The sequence below is a fragment of the Danio rerio genome, chromosome 16 (assembly GCF_052040795.2).
Source record: "Danio rerio strain M-AB ecotype USA chromosome 16, GRCz13ab, whole genome shotgun sequence".
In the NCBI taxonomy this organism is placed as follows: domain Eukaryota; kingdom Metazoa; phylum Chordata; class Actinopteri; order Cypriniformes; family Danionidae; genus Danio; species Danio rerio.
In genome coordinates this window covers 50,193,789-50,212,500 of record NC_141036.1, presented here as the reverse complement: position 1 = coordinate 50,212,500, position 18,712 = coordinate 50,193,789, and the positions used below count along the sequence as shown (strand labels likewise).

Here is an 18,712-nt window from a genome sequence, read left to right as displayed (position 1 = left end):
ATGTGTTGAGCTAGTTAGTAAAAAATCAGTTTTTGTGTTTTATATTTTGATGCTTTTTAAGATTTAACTTAACCCTGACCCTAACCATAATGTGTAAAAAGTGTCCGAAAATGACTTGCCTTCAATAGGCTTTGATGTATCCAAAAAATATACATATAGTTTTATACTTTAACACTTATTAAGATTTAACATAACCCTAACTTCAATGTGTAAAAGTATCTAAAATATATATAACAGGTCACAAAACACATCATGCAATTCTTTCCTGAATCTCTTTTGACACATCTGTTTGAGGCTAAAGCTTACAGACTTGCCTTCAGTAGGCTTTGATGTATCTGAAAACAGATAACAAAATGCACCCTCAATAAGACATTTCAGATTAAAAAAATAAAATAAAATAATAATAATAATAATAGAGAGAGTTGTCTAGCGGTTTGTCATCTGAAGCATGCAACACAATGTACTTTACATTGTACTTTAAATGTATTTTACATACTGCAAAATAGTAGGCAGAGACAAATAATCCAGAGGAGTTGGGCTAGTTAGTAAAAAAGCAGTTTTTGTGTTTTATAATTTGACGCTCATTGTCATTTAACTTAACCCTGATCATAATGCGTAAAAAGTGTCAGAAAAAGACTTGGCTTCAATAGGCTTTGATTTATCTGAAAATCTATAACAAAATGCGCATTTAGTGATGCAATTCACAAGAAAATGTAGACAGCGCCCTCTAGTGACTGTGACATCTGAAACATGCAACAAAACATACTTGGAGCAAAGTATTTTATGTATTTCCGATGAGCTGAGATACAGTAGTTAGAAAATATATACATGTATACTTTTATACTTTGACGCTTATTAGGATTTAACCCTTACCGCAATGCGTTAAAAAGTATATGCCTTAAATAACAGCACAAAAACACATCACACAAATCTTTCCTGAATCTCTTTTGACACATCTGTTTGACGCACTGATTTCAAGAGACCGATTTATAGACCAGAGAGCTGAAGGAGAAAAAGAGGACGTGCTTATGATAGAGAGAGTGAGAGAGAGAGAGAAAAAAAATAAGAGCAGGTTTATTGCCGGCTTGTCATTGTTATTAAAGCGCAAAAGTCTGTTCGGTGTGCGACTACAGGCCGGGTGTCCGTTCAGGCTGTAGCTTTTGTGATTAGCTTTCATTCTCCATCTGAAGTGAGTGATGGAGGAGCCGCTTCAGAGTGTCAAACTGGACAAACGTCAGCGCTCCGGGCTGAGGGACGACGTTCGGCTCGCTTTATTCCTCATGACTGAAACGAGGGGAGAAGACCGTCCATTTTCTCACGTAATACACAGCTCAGACTGCCGCGCTCCTGTTTCGTGGTTTTGGAAAAGAGAGAGAGATCTGACTGACATGTTTGGTTATCTGTGAGCGGTCTGAAATAGACAGGCAGGTCGAGCGCAGAGAGCTTCTTTAACACTTGATATGAACGTCACAGAGGAAAATGAAGGAGCAGACCGGTTTGTCAGTCATGGTTAAGCAGAAGTTCAGTTCCGAAAGTCTGCAACATCAGACTATATGAGAATATTGGGCTTGTTGTTAACTTCTACTTTACATCTATCTATCTATCTATCTATCTATCTATCTATCTATCTATCTATCTATCTATCTATCTATCTATCTATCTATCTATCTATCTATCTATCCATCTATCCATCTATCCATCCATCCATCCATCCATCCATCCATCCCTCTCTATCTATCTATCTATCTATCTATCTATCTATCTATCTATCTATCTATCTATCTATCTATCTATCTATCTATCTATCTATCCATCCATCCATCCATCCATCCATCCATCCATCCATCCATCCATCCATCCATCCATCCATCCATCCATCCATCCATCCCTCCATCCCTCCCTCCGTCCGTCCGTCCGTCCGTCCGTCCATCCATATCTATCTATCTATCTATCTATCTATCTATCTATCTATCTATCTATCTATCTATCTATCTATCTATCTATCTATCTATCTATCTATCCATCCATCCATCCATCGATCTATCTGGTGAAAGTAGGATAACTAGCTCATCAAATCTTGGAGCAGAGCTAGTGTACATGTACGTTTATAATGTAGAAAACCTCCTGCAGAATTCATGTTTTGATAGAAATACATCAGAGGATCCAGACTGACTCTTGTGTGTCTGTGTCTGTCTCTTTCTTCTACAGGGTCTCAGAGGATCAGCGACAGCGAGTTCTCAGACTATGACTGTGAGGATGGCGTTGGCGTCGTATCAGGTAAGAACTTAGCAGGAACACAGTGAAATAACACAGTCTGATGGAGGTGATGAAGGCATGTGCTGCTAAATTTCTTCGATTTGAAGTCAGAGTTTGCTCTTGAGACTTAACATTCAACACAAACACATAGTATTTATTTACAAAATTACGAAAAGTGGATGTATATATAGACCATTTTGAGGTATGTAAACAAAAATAATGGCCCCAGCGTATTTCCTGTTTTACATTTTTAATTTCTATAGCTTAATAAGGGCCACATATTGATAAATAATGTTAAGATAGCTGTTTTAACAGTAAGATATGATTACAGTTTTTCTTTGTTGCTTTGGTGCATTTCTCACTACACTATTTACATTTGCACAACAGTTAATGCATTTCTCAAAACAATTAGTGCAAACTGCAAAACCTAGCTGATAACCTGCAAAAGTGCGGCACATGCTCAAAATGGATAGCTCATTCCTCAAAAGCAAGTATTCGTGTCAATCAAACTGTCAGTATCGTCAAAATGAAAAGTCCTGACACCATTATGAACAAGATAGTCAAATGGCTTACTCATGTTTTCATTATGTCAGTTTACTCTGTACATTTTTTCAATGCAAAAAAAGTCTGATTTCGTTGACACTTCCTGAAAATACTCAAGACAGCACTATAGACTATTTGCACAGCCATTTGAAAACTAAAGTAAAGTTAGACATCACTGCATTGATTGAGTTACCTGAGTACAAGACACTAAATATGTATGTTTCACATTTTTACTGCATTTGCTCTTTGCAATCCTAATTTACTCACAGCATTGTGCAAAAGAATAAACACACCCTTATTTACAACAAACATAAAGTCCCTTTAGGTAGAGCTGTGCACAACTGTACACAATATTGCAGTACATATTGGAACTGAGCCTACAACATACACAGGTCTGTAAATCATTCATCAAATTGTTCAATTTTAAAGACATTTTCAGGAAAATAAAGATTTAAATTTGTTTTATAAAATTTGTTTGACAGATTTTGACAACTAGTTCAACATTTTTGTATGTAATGACTCAAGTAATGAAATGAGGACTGTTAGTTTTATATGGAATGACTATTAAGCATTTACACTGACTGACATGACAAGCAAATGATAATGTTATAAATAGCAGAGAGTTTAAGCAATTGATGCTTATCCAAAAGCATTCACAATTTGTTGAAAAGAATGAAAAACTGCTACTATGATGTGCACAAATGATTGATTGTTTTGAGAAATGCATTAACTGTTGTGCAAATGTAAATAGTGTAGTGAGAAATGCACCAAAGTGACTGAGAAAAACTGTAAATTGCCTCTTGTTACAGTTAAAATTGTTTGATAACAAGCAGGAAATGTTCTTGTGCCAATGACATGACCACATTGAAATGGTCTAAATCAGTGGTTCTAAAACTGTGATATGTGTACCACTAATAGTACACAGGCTTCCTTCTAGTGGTACTCGGAGGAATGAAATATGTCATGTACATGCTTCACACATTAAAAAAATTATCAAAAATGATCTATTTAACACTCTCAAGGCAGGCGTTGCTGATTTGCAACAGTTAAAAATTACCTACCTTATTACTCCAGATACATATGTTATGAGTTTTTTTTACTCAGAAGTACCACTGCAGCACTTGGTTAAAAGTTATTGTTCATATCATATTCAGTCTTCAGTGTCTAATTACTTCACTGGGCCAATTTTGCAAATCTGCAACATCTCAGAACGCCTTGCATGTGAAGGTCTCTCTAAAAAAAAACTGGATTCTATTGTACTACCCCATATGATAATTTTCCCCAAATATCAGATTTTTCCTGTTTCTAAAACCTAATTTGAGCCTGAGAGGGATAATATGACATATAGCCTATATTTCTGAGGTAATCTGCCACGTTTTTTTTTAAGTGTGCAGAGGTGTAGCTGCTTTACTGGGTCTACTACGCTATTGCATTTTAATACTGCTCATTTTGGTAGTACTTGGAGAGACCATTTTTTTTCTGAGGTGGTACTTGAGGAAAAAAGTTTGAGAACCACTGGTCTATATATACATTTGAAGTCAAAATAATTAGCCCTCCTGTGAAATTTCAAATAGAAATAAAAAATAAAGAACTTTTTTTTCAACACATTTTTAAGTATGGCAGTTTCATTCATTCATTTTCCTTTGACTTAGTTCCTTAATTTATCAGGGCTCGCCACAGCGGAATAAACGCTAACTTATCCAGCATATGTTTTACACGGCGGATGCCCTTGCAGCCCCAACCCAACACTGGGAAACACACATGCACACTCATTCACACTCATACACTACGCTCAATTGAGTTTATTCAATTCCCCTATAGCGCATGTCTTTGGACTGTGGGGGAAACTGGAGCACCTGGAGGAAACCCACGCCGACACGGGGAGAACATGCAAACTCCACACAGAAATACCATCTGACTCAGCCGAGACTCAAACCAGTGATCTTTTTGCTGAGGCGACAGTGCTAACCACTGTTATAATAACCTCATTTTAAAAATAGTTCTAATAAGTAGGATCTTTTGCCTTTGCATGATGACTTTGCATGAAGAGACTCCAAAACCTAAAGTTAATGGGTCAGATAAGGGAGACATCCAAAATATGTACTGTTGGAGTGCCTCCAGGAACAGGGTTGGGAAACACTGGTCTACAGTTTAGGTGTCATCATCACTTATCAGCCTGGTGCCAAAATGTTCATCTGTACAATCACATCAGACAGAAGGGAAAGCCTGAATGAACACACACACACACACACACGCCCACACAGCCTTCTTAATATTCCAGTGGTGGCGTTTGTGAGTGAGGGAAGCCCTCCCTCCAGCACTCTCTTTCTCTTCCTCTGTGTTTGTCATTGATTTTGGCTTGGTCTGCGGGCCGCTTGTAAAGTGCTGATGCAGTGCTTTCCGCCAGGAGGAGATGATTAACATTCAGAGGAATTATAGATCGCTACTTTCCCTTCATGCGCTCTGTGCTGCTGGTGTTGTTTTGCAGCCGTTCATTTATTGCAGCAATGATGCACCGGTGTGGATGCAGGGTCTGCGCTGAAACACACAAGGCACATTCAGAAGAAGTGTGTATGCGCATGCATAGTGGAAGACCCATTATTAGCTCTCCTGTGAAGGTTTTCAAATATTTTCCAAGTGATGTTTAACAAGGCAAGGACATTTTCAAAGTAATTCCTATCATTTTTTTCTTCTGGATTTTGTTTCTTTAAGTTTGGCTGGAATAAAAGCAGTTTTTAATAAATAAATAATATTTTAAAGTCAATATTATTAGCCTATTTAAGAAATAATTTTTATTTTTATGTTGGCTACAGAACAAACCACTATTGTCCAATAACTTGCCTTTATAACCAAATTTGCCTAGTTAACCTAATTAACCTAGTTAGGTCTTTAAATTGCACTTTAAACTGAATACTAATATTTATTAGTTATTAAACTATTGCATTTAATAAATTGATCAAACCTCTCTGTTAAACAGCACTTGCATTTCAAATGTTGAAATACAAATTTTAGAGAAGGCTAATAATTATGCCTTTAACTGTATGTGTGTTCTTAGCAGATACAACAAACGAATATTAAATGTACTGTAGCAAATGCAATTGCTTTACAAAAGCAACAAAACTGCCTGGTTAAACATATAGACCTTATAAAAAAGAATAGTTATAAAATGTGCACTGTATTATTTAAGAAATGCAATGTTTTTCATTCAGCAAATATGTTAAATTGATCATAAAGAGGATAGTTTAATGTATGATAATCCAAAAAAAAAATATATATAATTTTTTTTAAACATTAATTATCAGAAATAATTTCCTCCGGGTGCTCTGGTTTCCCCCCTCAGTCCAAAGACATGTGCTATCCTGTAGCTGAATTAAATAAACTAAATTGGCTGTAGTGTGTGTGTGAATGAGTTGAAGTCAGAATTATTAGCCCCTTTTTGATTTTTTTTTTCTTTTTTGAATTTTTCGCAAACAACGTTTAATAGAAGAATCTTCACAGTATGTCTGACAATATTTTTTCTTCTGGAGAAAGTCTTATTTGTTTCATTTTGGTTAGAATAAAAGCAGTTCTTAATTTAAAAAAGTTATTTACGGTCAAAATTATTAGCCCTTTTAAGCTATATATTTTTTCGATTGTCTGCAGAACAAACCATCGTTATACAATAACTTGCCTAATTACCCTAACCACCCTAGTTAACCTAATTAACCTGGTTAAGCCTTTAAATGTCACTTTAAGCTGTATAGAAGTGTCTTGAAAAAAATCTAGTGAAATATTATTTACTGTCATCATGGCAAAGATAAAATAAATCAGTTATTAGAAATGAGTTATTAAAACTATTATGTTTAGAAATGTGACGAAAAAAATCTTCTTTCTGTTAAACAGAAATTGGGGAAAAAATAAATGTATATACAGTTGAAGTCAGAATTATTAGCCCCCCTGAATTATTAGACCGCTTGTTTATTTTTTCCCCATTTTTTTTTTAAATGTGCTGCAATATTCTTTATTATTATTCAGAACTTGCTCAAAAAATGCAGTTTTTAGTATGCAGAGTAATACATTAGCTAAATAATAAAACATCAAATGATCTAAATCAATTATGAGTCAATAATATAAAATAATAATTTAAAAAAACTTGATCGGAAACAGAGTTTTCCTCCTCTAAACTTCTATTTTGCTACATTGTTCTACCTTTGGCCTGCTTTAATGTGCGACACAGTCAGTTGAACATCAATCTTTAGTAATCACGAGGAGGCACTGACCTTAGCGTGGCCGCAGTGAATGCTGGGTAATGAAATGCCATCAGGCTGAGTGAGCTGACGGCTCGTGCATGGGGAGGAGGGAGAAAAAAAGTCATTATTCTACTTTTGGTTGTGAAAGCTGTTTTCTCATTTAATGGGTTTTCAGTTAATTCATGGCTGGAACATATTGGCTTTTAAAAGCAACTTTTACAGCAATTTGAGAAGCGGTTATTGCAGAAACGCACAGCAGGATACAATATATCATCAAAAACAGTGTTAAATCAATGGTTCAGTGCAATTTAACATGTAGGAATATGACTAATTAAGCACAAATAATGGCAAGACGCTGCAGACATAAACAACAACTATTATTATTATTAATATTATTATTATTTGGCTGTTAAAACTACCCAATTTCCCTCTGTAAAATTAATAATAATAATAATAATAATAATGCTATTAATAATAATAATAATAATAATAATAATAATAATAATGAACAGAAACAGATAAATAATAACATTCTTATTCTTATTAATATGTTATTATTTTTATAATAATAATAATAATAATAATAATAATAATAATATAATAATAATTATTATTATTATTATTATTATTATTATTATTATTATTATTATTATTATTATCACCTTCATCATTTGGCTGGTAAAATTTCCCAAATTCCCTTTGTAAATAATAATAATAATAATAATAATAATAATAATAATAATAATAATAATAATAATAAAACAGCCAATTAATAACAAATATTATTATTATTATTATTATTACTACTATTATTATTATAGTTGTTATTATTTGGATGCTTTTGTTTATTATTATTATTATTATTATTATTATTATTATTATTATTATTATTATTATTATTATTATTTGGCTGTTAAAATTTCCCAATTCCCTCTGTGAAAATAATGATAATAATAATAATAATAATAATAATAATAATAATAATAATAATAATAATAATAATAATAAACAAAAGCATCCAAATAATAACAACTATAATAATAATAATAATAATAATAATAATTATTATTATTATTATTATTGTTATTATTAATAATAATTTATTTTTTATTACTAATATTTGGCTGTTAAAATTCCCCTATTCCCTATTCCCCTATTCCCTTATTATAATAATAATAAAAGTAGTAAACAAAAACAGCCAAATAATAACAGCATAATAATAATAATAATAATAATAATAATAATAATAATAATAATAATAATAATAATAATAATTATTATTATTATTATTATTATTATTATTATCATTATTATTAGTATTAGTATTAATAGTATTATTATTATGTATTTATTTATTACTTATTGTTATTATTTGGCTGTTAAAATCCCCCAAATTCCCTATATAAAAATGTGTAATAATAATAAAAATAATAAACAAAAACAGGCAAATAATAACAACAGTTATTACTCTGTTGTTGTTGTTGTTGTTGTTGTTGATATTGATAATCCTCAAATTCCCTCAGTCAAAATCTTTGGCTCTGTCTTGAATATTGTCTCAAAGTAAAAAATAACCAAACAACAAACTTTTAACCGGACTGTGTTTGTAATAAAAATGCATGAAAATTACTTATTCATTCATTCATTCATTCATTCATTCATTCATTCACTCACTCATTCATTCATTCATTCATTCATTCATTCATTTTCTTTTCGGCTTAGTCCCTTTATAAATCAGCGGTCACCACAGCGGAATGAACTGGTAACTTATCCAGCAAATTTTTTTTCAACGTATGCTTCCAGCTGCAACCCAACACCAGGAAACACCCATACACTCTCACATGCACACACATATACGACAGCTAATTTAGTTTATTCAATTTACCTATAACGAATGCCTATAACGCAAGCACCCAGAGGAAACCCACGCCAACACGTGGAGAACATGCATGCATGCAAATTATTGAATATTTATTTGTGCTCTAAGCTTATTTTACCCAACAATGTTGTTATTTCAGCCAAACAAATACGCCTACAGTCCATCAGGTCTCCACCCCTTTCGCTATTCAGCTGTTGCTAGACCCTAAACCCAAACCTCACAGTAATATAAAAACAGTAATTATGCGAAGTATTATTCACTATTTATTACATTACTTAATCAATTGTATTTTAATAATGCCTAACTAAACAGTAATTATTATTGTATGGTAATTGTATTGTTGTAATAATATAAATAATTATCGTTAACTTCTCACCACTCTAGACTTTACTCTCCGCTATAGTTACAAGACACGCCTCTTTTATTGCTGGTTGGCTGCAAGTGTGTTTGGTGTTGGTCGGTTACTGTTGCTTAAAAGCAATTTCCAAATATCTTTTGAATGCTCCTTCAATGGAAAAATGGCACATTTGCATATTTTAATATTACACGTTTACATGCTTATGATACAAAATTATAACTCATGCAATCTATGTATTTAATCTACTGTTAATTAAGTAAATGGTTATAAATTTGAGTTTTTTATTCCCTCTTCACCTGCATTGTCATTTTTGCATGAAATGTTGTAACACAATTAGGATGACTAATTAATTCTGTGTCATTTGTTTCAGACTATAGAAACGGCAGGGACCTCCAGAGCTCCACCCTCTCTGTGCCTGAGCAAGTCTTATCGTCCAATCACTGCTCTCGGTCTGCTGATATCAACAGAGCGCGCTCGCGATCTCCCAGCATGCCTCCTTCTCAGAGGTAAGACACATTTCTATCTCAGTATTATGTTCTGTCGGAAAAGGGTTTGGATTTCTGACTAACATTTGATTCAAAAGCACGAAAACACAAAATGTAAAGGAACAACTGTGTCTGTGTGAGTGTCAATGCATCAAAGATCATCAGTCCTATGCTATGTTTTCTTGTAAGTAATTTGTCATAAATTGTTAAAAACAATATTCAATTCAATTAAATTCAGCTTTATTTGTATAGCGCTTTTACAATGTAGATTGTGTCAAAGCAGCTAATGATAATAATGATAATAAACAATGAAAGTATAAATGTAAAATATAATTTTTTTAAACATAAATACATTAGCTTTTTACGTTATATTTACATTATAATACATTATATTATAATATATTCTTAATAATACTACTACAAATAATAATAGTAATAATAATAATAATAATACTAATAATAATAATAATAATAATGATAATAATAATAATAATAATAATAATAATAATAATAATAATAATTATTATTATTATTATTATATGAATGAGACTTTTTGTAATATTTTTATTATATTATACTTTTATTATATTATAATTATATGATTTATGTATAATTATATGATTATGTATAATTATATGATTTATGTATTTTATAACAATGATATTAATAATAATAATAATAATAATAATAAAATTTTATTAATTAGATTTTTTGTTATATTTATGATTACATTATAATTTTATTATATTTATATACTTTATGATAACAACAATAAAAAATAATAATAATAATGAACCATAAAATGATGTTATATTTATAATTTTATAATGTTATAATGTTATGTATATATTATATTGATTCTATTATATATATATATATATATATATATATATATATATATATATATATATATATATATATATATATATATATATATATATATATATATACAGTTGATGTCAGAATTATTAGCCCCCTTTTGATTTTTATTTTCTTTTTTAAATATTTCCCAAATTATTTTTAACAGAGCAATGAAATTTTCACGGTATGTCTAATAATATTTTTTCTTCTGGAGAAAGTCTTATTTGTTTTAGTTCGGCTAGAATAAAATCAGTTATTAATTTTTTAAAAGCCATTTTTGGGACAAAATTATTAGCCTCTTTAAGCTATTTTTTTTTTCAATAATTTACAGAGCATTCCATCATTATACAATACTTTGCCTAATTACCCTGACCTGCCTAGTTAACCTAATTAACCAAGTTAAGCCTTTAAATGTCATTTTAAGCTGTATAGAAGTGTCTTGAAAAATATCAAGTAAAATATTATTTACTGTCATTATGACAAAGATAAAATAAATCAGTTATTAGAAACGAGTTATTAAAACTATTATGCTTAGAAATGTGCTGAAACAATCTTCCCTCCATTAAACAGAAATTTTGGAAAAAAATAAACAGGGGTGCTAATAATTCAGGGGGGCTAATAATTCTGACTTCAACTGTATATATATATATATATATATATATATATATATATATATATATATATATATATATATATATATATATATATGTATATGTGTGTGTGTGTGTGTGTGTGTGTGTGTGTGTGTGTGTGTGTGTGTGTGTGTGTGTGTGTGTGTTTACATTGTATTATATAATAATAATAATAATAATAATAATAATAATAATCAACACTGGGGGTTTCTGGCAGTAATATAATAATAATAATAATAATAATAATAATAATAATAATAATAATAAATTACTCATAATTATGAAATCTACTTTCTGCAAGTAATAATATTAATAACAAGAATAATAATACATTTACATTATTTTATTCATTATTATTAGTAATAATAATAATAATAATAACAATAATAAGATTTATTTTTCCTATCTTTTTCTTATTGTTCTTTTAAATAAATAAATAAATAAATAAATAAAGTTTGTTCTAGTGAGCATCATGCATTGAAATAATTTGAGAAATAGATTTTATAATTGCAGATTAAAATAAGCTAGATAAGTTAGCTAAATAAGTTAGCATATTTACATGTTTATTCAATTAAACCTATCCTGTTTTTTTTTTTGGGCACCTTTAATGTCATTATCACAGCTCTGATTTAAGCTGATCTGATACAGTATTTATTAGGTGTGTGATTTGCTTTCACTGAACTCTAACCACATTTCTTTCACATGAAGAGTTTGGGTTCATCCCACTTCATCAACATCCTCATCATCAGCTCAAAACAGCATAATCCTCTCTCTTCCCTCCAGTCCTCCATCTCTCTTCTGAAAGTCCATGTATATATTCTCTCATGTGCCTGCAGTCATTTTCTCACGTTACCTCGAACCCGACACAGTCAGCCTCATGACAGTGACCTGCAGGATCTCAGGTAGAGTCATGTCTGCCGTCCATGTCTGTCACATTAACAACTCTGCTTCAAAATGCCACTAACACATGCTTTCTCAAACCCTGACCTCCTCTCAGCTTAAGCAAATGGCCAGGTTTTCAAAACACTGCATTTGCAATTGAAAACCTCCATTCATGAGGATCTCTGATGTTGAGAAACCTGAATCCTTACAGCTTTCTGCTGATGTCTTGATATAAATACAGTGGGATAAATAAGTATAGAACACGTCAATATTTTTCTCTCGGAAAGCATATTTCTCAAGGTGCCGTTGACTTGAAATTTTCACTGGATGCAAGACATTTTCAGCAAGACAATGATCCAAAACACAACCTGGGAAACTCTCACAGTGGTTTCTGAGTAAGAAAATCAAGCTGTAGAATGGCCCAGCCAATCACCTGAGCTATATCCAATTAAAAAATACAAATTAAAGATCCGACTTGATAGACGAGACCCACAGAATTATCAAGATTTTTACACTCTGTTGAGGTCTGTAAAAAACTCACACTTGAGCAATTCATCACTTCATTCTTCATGCAAAGTGTCTTCAAGCTGCTGTCACCAAAAAAAGCCTTTTATAAAAAATATTAAATACATTTCAGTAGTTCAGTACTTCTTCCTTATGTCATTCCGTTGTTATTACACAACTCATTTCTTTTGTTTTATTTTTATGTTTGTATTGTTTGGGTTTTTACCAAAATCTGGTTCAATTCCATGTCAACAGCTCTTTTAGAAAAATTATTCCTAGGAAAAACATGATGTGTTCAATACTTATTTCCTCCACTGTACATAATGCACAATTTTTGTAATGTGTCACATTTGGCAGGAAGTTTTATTGCTACTGACGTTTCTACCACCGTCTCCCGGGTAAAATGGTAGTGTTGGCAGGTATGATTAAAAAAATCAATGATTTTTGATAGATACAAATAGTATTTTATTCTGTATTTTTTTAATTTAGCTTTTAAAAGTTAATGGTTATTAGTAATATGCTATTAACATGCTTAGTAATATGCTAAAGAAACCTTCATTAAAATCGATTGTCTCAGGTCTCCTGTTTTAATATATATTAAATATAATAATAATAACAATAATAATAATAATAATAATAATAATAATAATAATAATTATTATTATTGTTATTATTATTATTATTATTATTATTATTGCTATTTTGTTTAGTAGTAGTACTAATAATAACAATATTAATATTAATAAATATTATAATAATTTTTTACTAAAATCTAGTACAACTACTACTACTATTAGTTATACAACTACTACTACTAATTTTAAAACAAAACAATAGTGACAACAACAACAATAATCATATATTAATTAATATTATTTTTAATAATAATAATAATAATAATAATAATAATAATAGCTATTTTAGTAGTAGTAGTAGTAGTAGTACTACTACTACTACTACTACTACTACTACTACTAATAATAATAATAATAATAATAACAATAATAATAATAATAAATATTTAGTAGTAGTAGTAGTACTACTACTACTACTACTACTACTACTACTAATAATAATAATAATAATAATAATAATAATAATAAATATTATTATTGACATTATTATTATTATTATTATTATTATTATTATTATTATTATTATTATTATTACTAAAAGCCTATTACAACAACTACTATTACTACTAATACTAAAACAAACAATAGTGACAACAACAAAAACAAAAATATTCATATATTCATTATTTTTATTATTAATATTATTATTTATTGCTATTTTTGTAGTAGAAGTACTAGCAATATTAATAATAAAAGCAACAACAACAACAACAATAATAACAATAATAATAATAATACATATTATTATTATTACTAAAAGCCTAGTACAACAACTACTACTACTATTACAACTAATAATAAAACAAAACAATAGTGAGAACAACAACAATAACAATATATTCATTAATATTATTAATTATTGTTATTTTTGTAGTAGTAGTAATAATAGTAATAATAATAATAATAGTAATGATAATAGTAATAGTAGTTGTATCCAATCTTTTTTTAATTAAGTGTTTTTGCTAGCTTTATTTCACTATATTCAATGTAAAGGTGGAACAAAAAAGTGCACATGAAATAAACAGGTTAGCAATGATTTATGAATTTCAGCATGAGGTCAAAATGAGCGGAAAACTAGAAAACCCACTCAGTGTAAAATCAAAAAGCTGAATAAAGAACACCTATATTTCCTCATCCCTCTGTCATAGCGCTCACGTCCCTGCAAATGTATATTTCCCACGAAAAATGGAAAATATATACACCGTTATGCTTGACAAGCTTCTGTCTTCGTACGAATGGTGAGCTACTGTATGCCTATGACTCATTCATAAATCGTCATTGCCATTTCTCATAAGGTCATCATAAAGAATCTGAAATTCATTTTGAAGAATCACTTTCAAATTACGTAAAATAAATAGAAATACAGTACTTCACTATATGAGCTTTTAATGGGAGCTTATAGTTTGCTACTGTCACAATATGTGTGTACACTCTAATTCAATGTTTTCAATGTGTTAATAGTTGTCCAGCTGATATTAAGTTATCTGTAATGCTTTTTTTAAATCTGTTTTTTTTATAACACTCTTAAAATGTTTGTGTTAATAAAGAGGTCACTTTTAAAAATTTGACAAAGGTATTTATATATAAGCCCAGAGGAAGCTGAGGGTTTAGTTCTGTGAGGGTTTACCAATAAGTGAGTGATTTGTGGCAGTCGTCGTGGTAATATGTGTCCCATCAGTCAGCAGGTGGTGGTCAGGTTACTGTGTCCTGTTAGGACGGGCCGTCATAGAGGCGTACAGTGACACAGAGGGTTACCAGCGCTGAAGTTTATTTAGGTCAGCCATTTATGGCCTGTCTAAAATGTCAACAGCCTTTTTGTTTCAGGATAGAGACATTATTTGGGATGATATTCAACACTGAGAACATCCCTACTGCCCTGTCACAATCCAGGCTTGTTTCACTAAAGAATAACCCCCACTTTTGAAGAAAAATCATCATATTTTAATCTATTTTCTTCTTATTTTTTTGTCTTTTATAAACACAGAATATTTTATAGACAATATTTTTTCTTAATACTAGTTTTGAATTAAAATTCTCATTATTGTGGTAACTACTTTTGTTTGTATTCTTTAATGTTTAAATGTGTCCAAAGCACTATATCTGTCTTAAACATCTAAAGTCACCAGCATTTAAATTTCCCAAACAGTGTTAAAGAATTAGTTTGAAGATTCATTCTTTCTAAGCCCCTCCTTTCCCAAAGCCTATTCTGCTCCGATTGGTCAGATTATGGCAAAGCCTGATGTGATTGGGCAGCTATTTACAGTGCCTGTCAGAAATGAAACATCATTATGTTCACAGTAAATTTCACTCTGGATGTTTTTTGAAGTTTTTTTTTTTTTAAGATTGATAATAATCAATAAATTAATTGATTACAGTCAGCACAGTCTATTACATAATATATGTATCAGAAATCTGTATAGCATATATATATCTCCACAATATATTATATTAATGCCATTTTTAATCAAATAAAGGTTTCTTAAAATTAGGTAATAAATAAACAATGTCGTTGTTACAAATAACTTGTCTTGCACTATACCTAAATATACACCAAACTTAGCTCATTGATTTGAATAATTAAAATAGCTCATTGGTTTGAATAATTAAAATGTAAAACATTGCAAAAACATTGAGGAATATTAAAAAAATAATATATATATATATATATATATATATATATATATATATATATATATATATATATATATATATATATATATATATATATATATATATATATATATATATATATATATATATTTAGCAGCCCTTTGTTATTACTGATGCTGGACAACTGTTCATGCACTGCACATGTCTCTGTGTATTTTTTGTGTTGATTAAATATGTGAAATATAAATAAACGGTGTTAATTTCAGAACTGCTTTCCCCATTCATTTTCTCCATAAATCCAAATTAACCGCACAAAACAGAAAACAGATAGCGTTATTTGCTCATTATCTCAGGATAAACTGAATGGGATCTGTTCTTCAGCAATAATCTAATAATGTTTTCTTCCACAGTTTTTATGAATGCGATAAAAATCATTTTTAACTATTCCTTTTCTTATTTTTTAATACTTACTTATATTAGAGTGCTTAAAAATGTGTTATTCTGTATTTCCCTTTTCTAATCAAACCTTAATCATGAGGTTACTGATATTTTTCAGTCAATCAGATACAATCACCTACAGGAACACACTGATTTATTGCTTTTCAAATTTTCTTGTTTAGGTAAATGGTTGCAAACTATTTATTTGAGCTGAATTAAAACAAACAAATTACATTTAGTAATGTTCAACTTAATTTGTTTGCTTAAATTCAGCCCTATAAATTGTTTGCAACCACTTACCCAAAAACAAATTCAGTAAATCCAGTGAATATTTTTTTTTCAGTGCACATAAAAACTGCTGTATATTTGGATTAGCTTTATTAACTGTTTGCTTCCAAAGTGCCAAAGAGGACACTAAGTGAACCCTGCCCTCTCAACATTCTGGACACCATCAGCCAAAAACAACCCACACTGTTTCCCCTGATCACGTTTCTCCAGGAATTACGGAGGAGCCCCGGACCGGCACGAGTACCACCATCGATCTCGTTCTGCAGACCAACGGGCCGCAATGGAGCGTCCCATGTACAGTCGCTCTCGCTCCACAGAGCGTCCGCCCGACGGACCGCACATGAGGTCCTCCATGCCCTCTCTGCCATCGGGACACTCTGCACCATCTTCCCCTGCCTTATCGAGGTGACCCAGAATAAAGTTAGACGCTCAATCCTGCAAAACTGCCCCCTAATAATATAACCAATGTGCTCTATGTGCTGACAAACATCCCCTGCATCCAGCCAGCCAGCCAGCCCTTTGATTTTCGTTCGTTTTTTGTGTGTTGTTATTTTATATAGATCTAGTCAATGTTCTTTTCTTTTTAAAGGTTTGTTTTGTAGCACTATATCTGGGGTCACCAATCTCGGTCCTGGAGGGCCGGTGTCCCTGCAGGGTTTAGCTCCAACTTGCCTCAGCACAGCTGCCTGTGTGTTTCAAGTATACCTGGTAAGACCTTGATTAGCTTGTTCAGTTGTGTTTGATTAGGGTTGGAGCTGAAATCTGCAGGACATCGGCCCTTCAGGAACAACTTTGGTGACCACTGCACTATATAGTTGAAGTCTGAATTATTAGCTCCCCTGTATATTTTTTTTCCCCAATTTATGTTTAGCAGAACAATTTTTTAAAATCACATTTTTAATCATAATAGTTTTAATAACTAATTTCTAATAACTGATTCCTTTTACCTGTGCCATGATGACATGTACATAATATTTTTCAAGATACTAGTATTTAGTTTAAAGTGCAATTTAAAGGCTTAACTAGGTTATTAGGTTAACTAGTAAGTAAGTAAAGTCTATTTAAAAAGCTCAGTTAACTTTAGCACTGACCAAAGTGCTGAACAAAACCATAGCACATATTCCAAAACAGTAAAATAACAATGCACTATAAGGATTAAAAACCTGGGAAGGCAGTTGAATAAAAAAGTGTCTTAAGTCTAGACTTAAAAATAGAAAGAGAAGAAGCACTCGTAATGTCCGGTGGCAGCTGGTTCCACAAACATGGAGCAGCGACTGCAAAGGCTCTATCTCCTTTCAGTTTAAGTCGTGACCACAGAATTTGCAGTAAAATTATATTTGTGGACCTTAAAGACTGAGGAGTTGACTGTAGGTTAATAAGTTCTGATTTACAAGAAGGTTCTTGCCCATTCAGTGATTTAAAAACAATAAGTAAAATCTTGAACTTATCTAGAAATCATTGTATAACAATTTATTCTGTAGACTAGTGGTTCCCAACCTTTTTTTTTTTTTTGGCTAAGTCCCCCTTTTCCCCCCAGAAAGTTTTGTAGGCCCCTCTCAACATTTCATGATATTATCGCTCATATAAGTTTGCAGTAAAGATGACAAAAATGTTGTTTCCCAAGAAAATGTATGTTTATTGCTATGTCTAGATATATTTATGCACAAATAATAGCCTAATGTAAAATGTAAAAGCAAAACATCAGTAGGCCATTTGTAACTGAAAGACGTACACCTTTGGCTTTTAATCTGGCCCTATATTACAGTAGTTGCCAATTAGTTGCCACATTTTTTAAAGTTTCTTGCCAGTAGCTGTGACATCCCTCATATCATTATGGGTGTGTGTCAATTCTTTTGTCTTGCACTCTCATTATTGGGGATGAGTCGTCTGCAAATGTCTTATTAATTTGGACGGTCATGCATTCATTAGCAAGACCATTGGTGTAGATAATACACTGTGGCTGGGTCAGGAACTCTTTTCTTTGAGAGAACGGAATAAAACCATAACTATCTTGGTAAGGTAACTATCTTGGTATTTTCTCTTCAGCGTTTGAACTCTCAGCAGTGAAAATGAAACCACAATGAACTGAACTAAACTGAACTTCAACACTGAAAA

The 18,712-nt window shown here is 31.1% G+C and overlaps 1 protein-coding gene across 49 annotated transcripts in view; it reads left to right on the top strand.

Annotated features, from left to right (window-relative positions):
* The window catches only part of rims2a (regulating synaptic membrane exocytosis 2a), a 317,393-nt gene that overhangs the window by 200,647 nt on the left and 98,034 nt on the right, over window positions 1–18,712 (top strand). For 31 of the 49 annotated variants that reach the window (XM_087287955.1, XM_087287950.1, XM_087287966.1 and 28 more), the window contains 3 exons: window positions 2,209–2,277; window positions 9,633–9,768; window positions 16,808–17,002. In XM_087287955.1, coding sequence (XP_087144081.1) covers window positions 2,209–2,277; window positions 9,633–9,768; window positions 16,808–17,002 — 400 coding nt within the window. Of the gene's footprint in view, window positions 1–2,208; window positions 2,278–9,632; window positions 9,769–12,076; window positions 12,143–16,807; window positions 17,003–18,712 lie in introns of all 49 variants that reach the window. The other 18 variants (XM_087287942.1, XM_087287961.1, XM_087287957.1 and 15 more) reach the window with 1 other exon arrangement.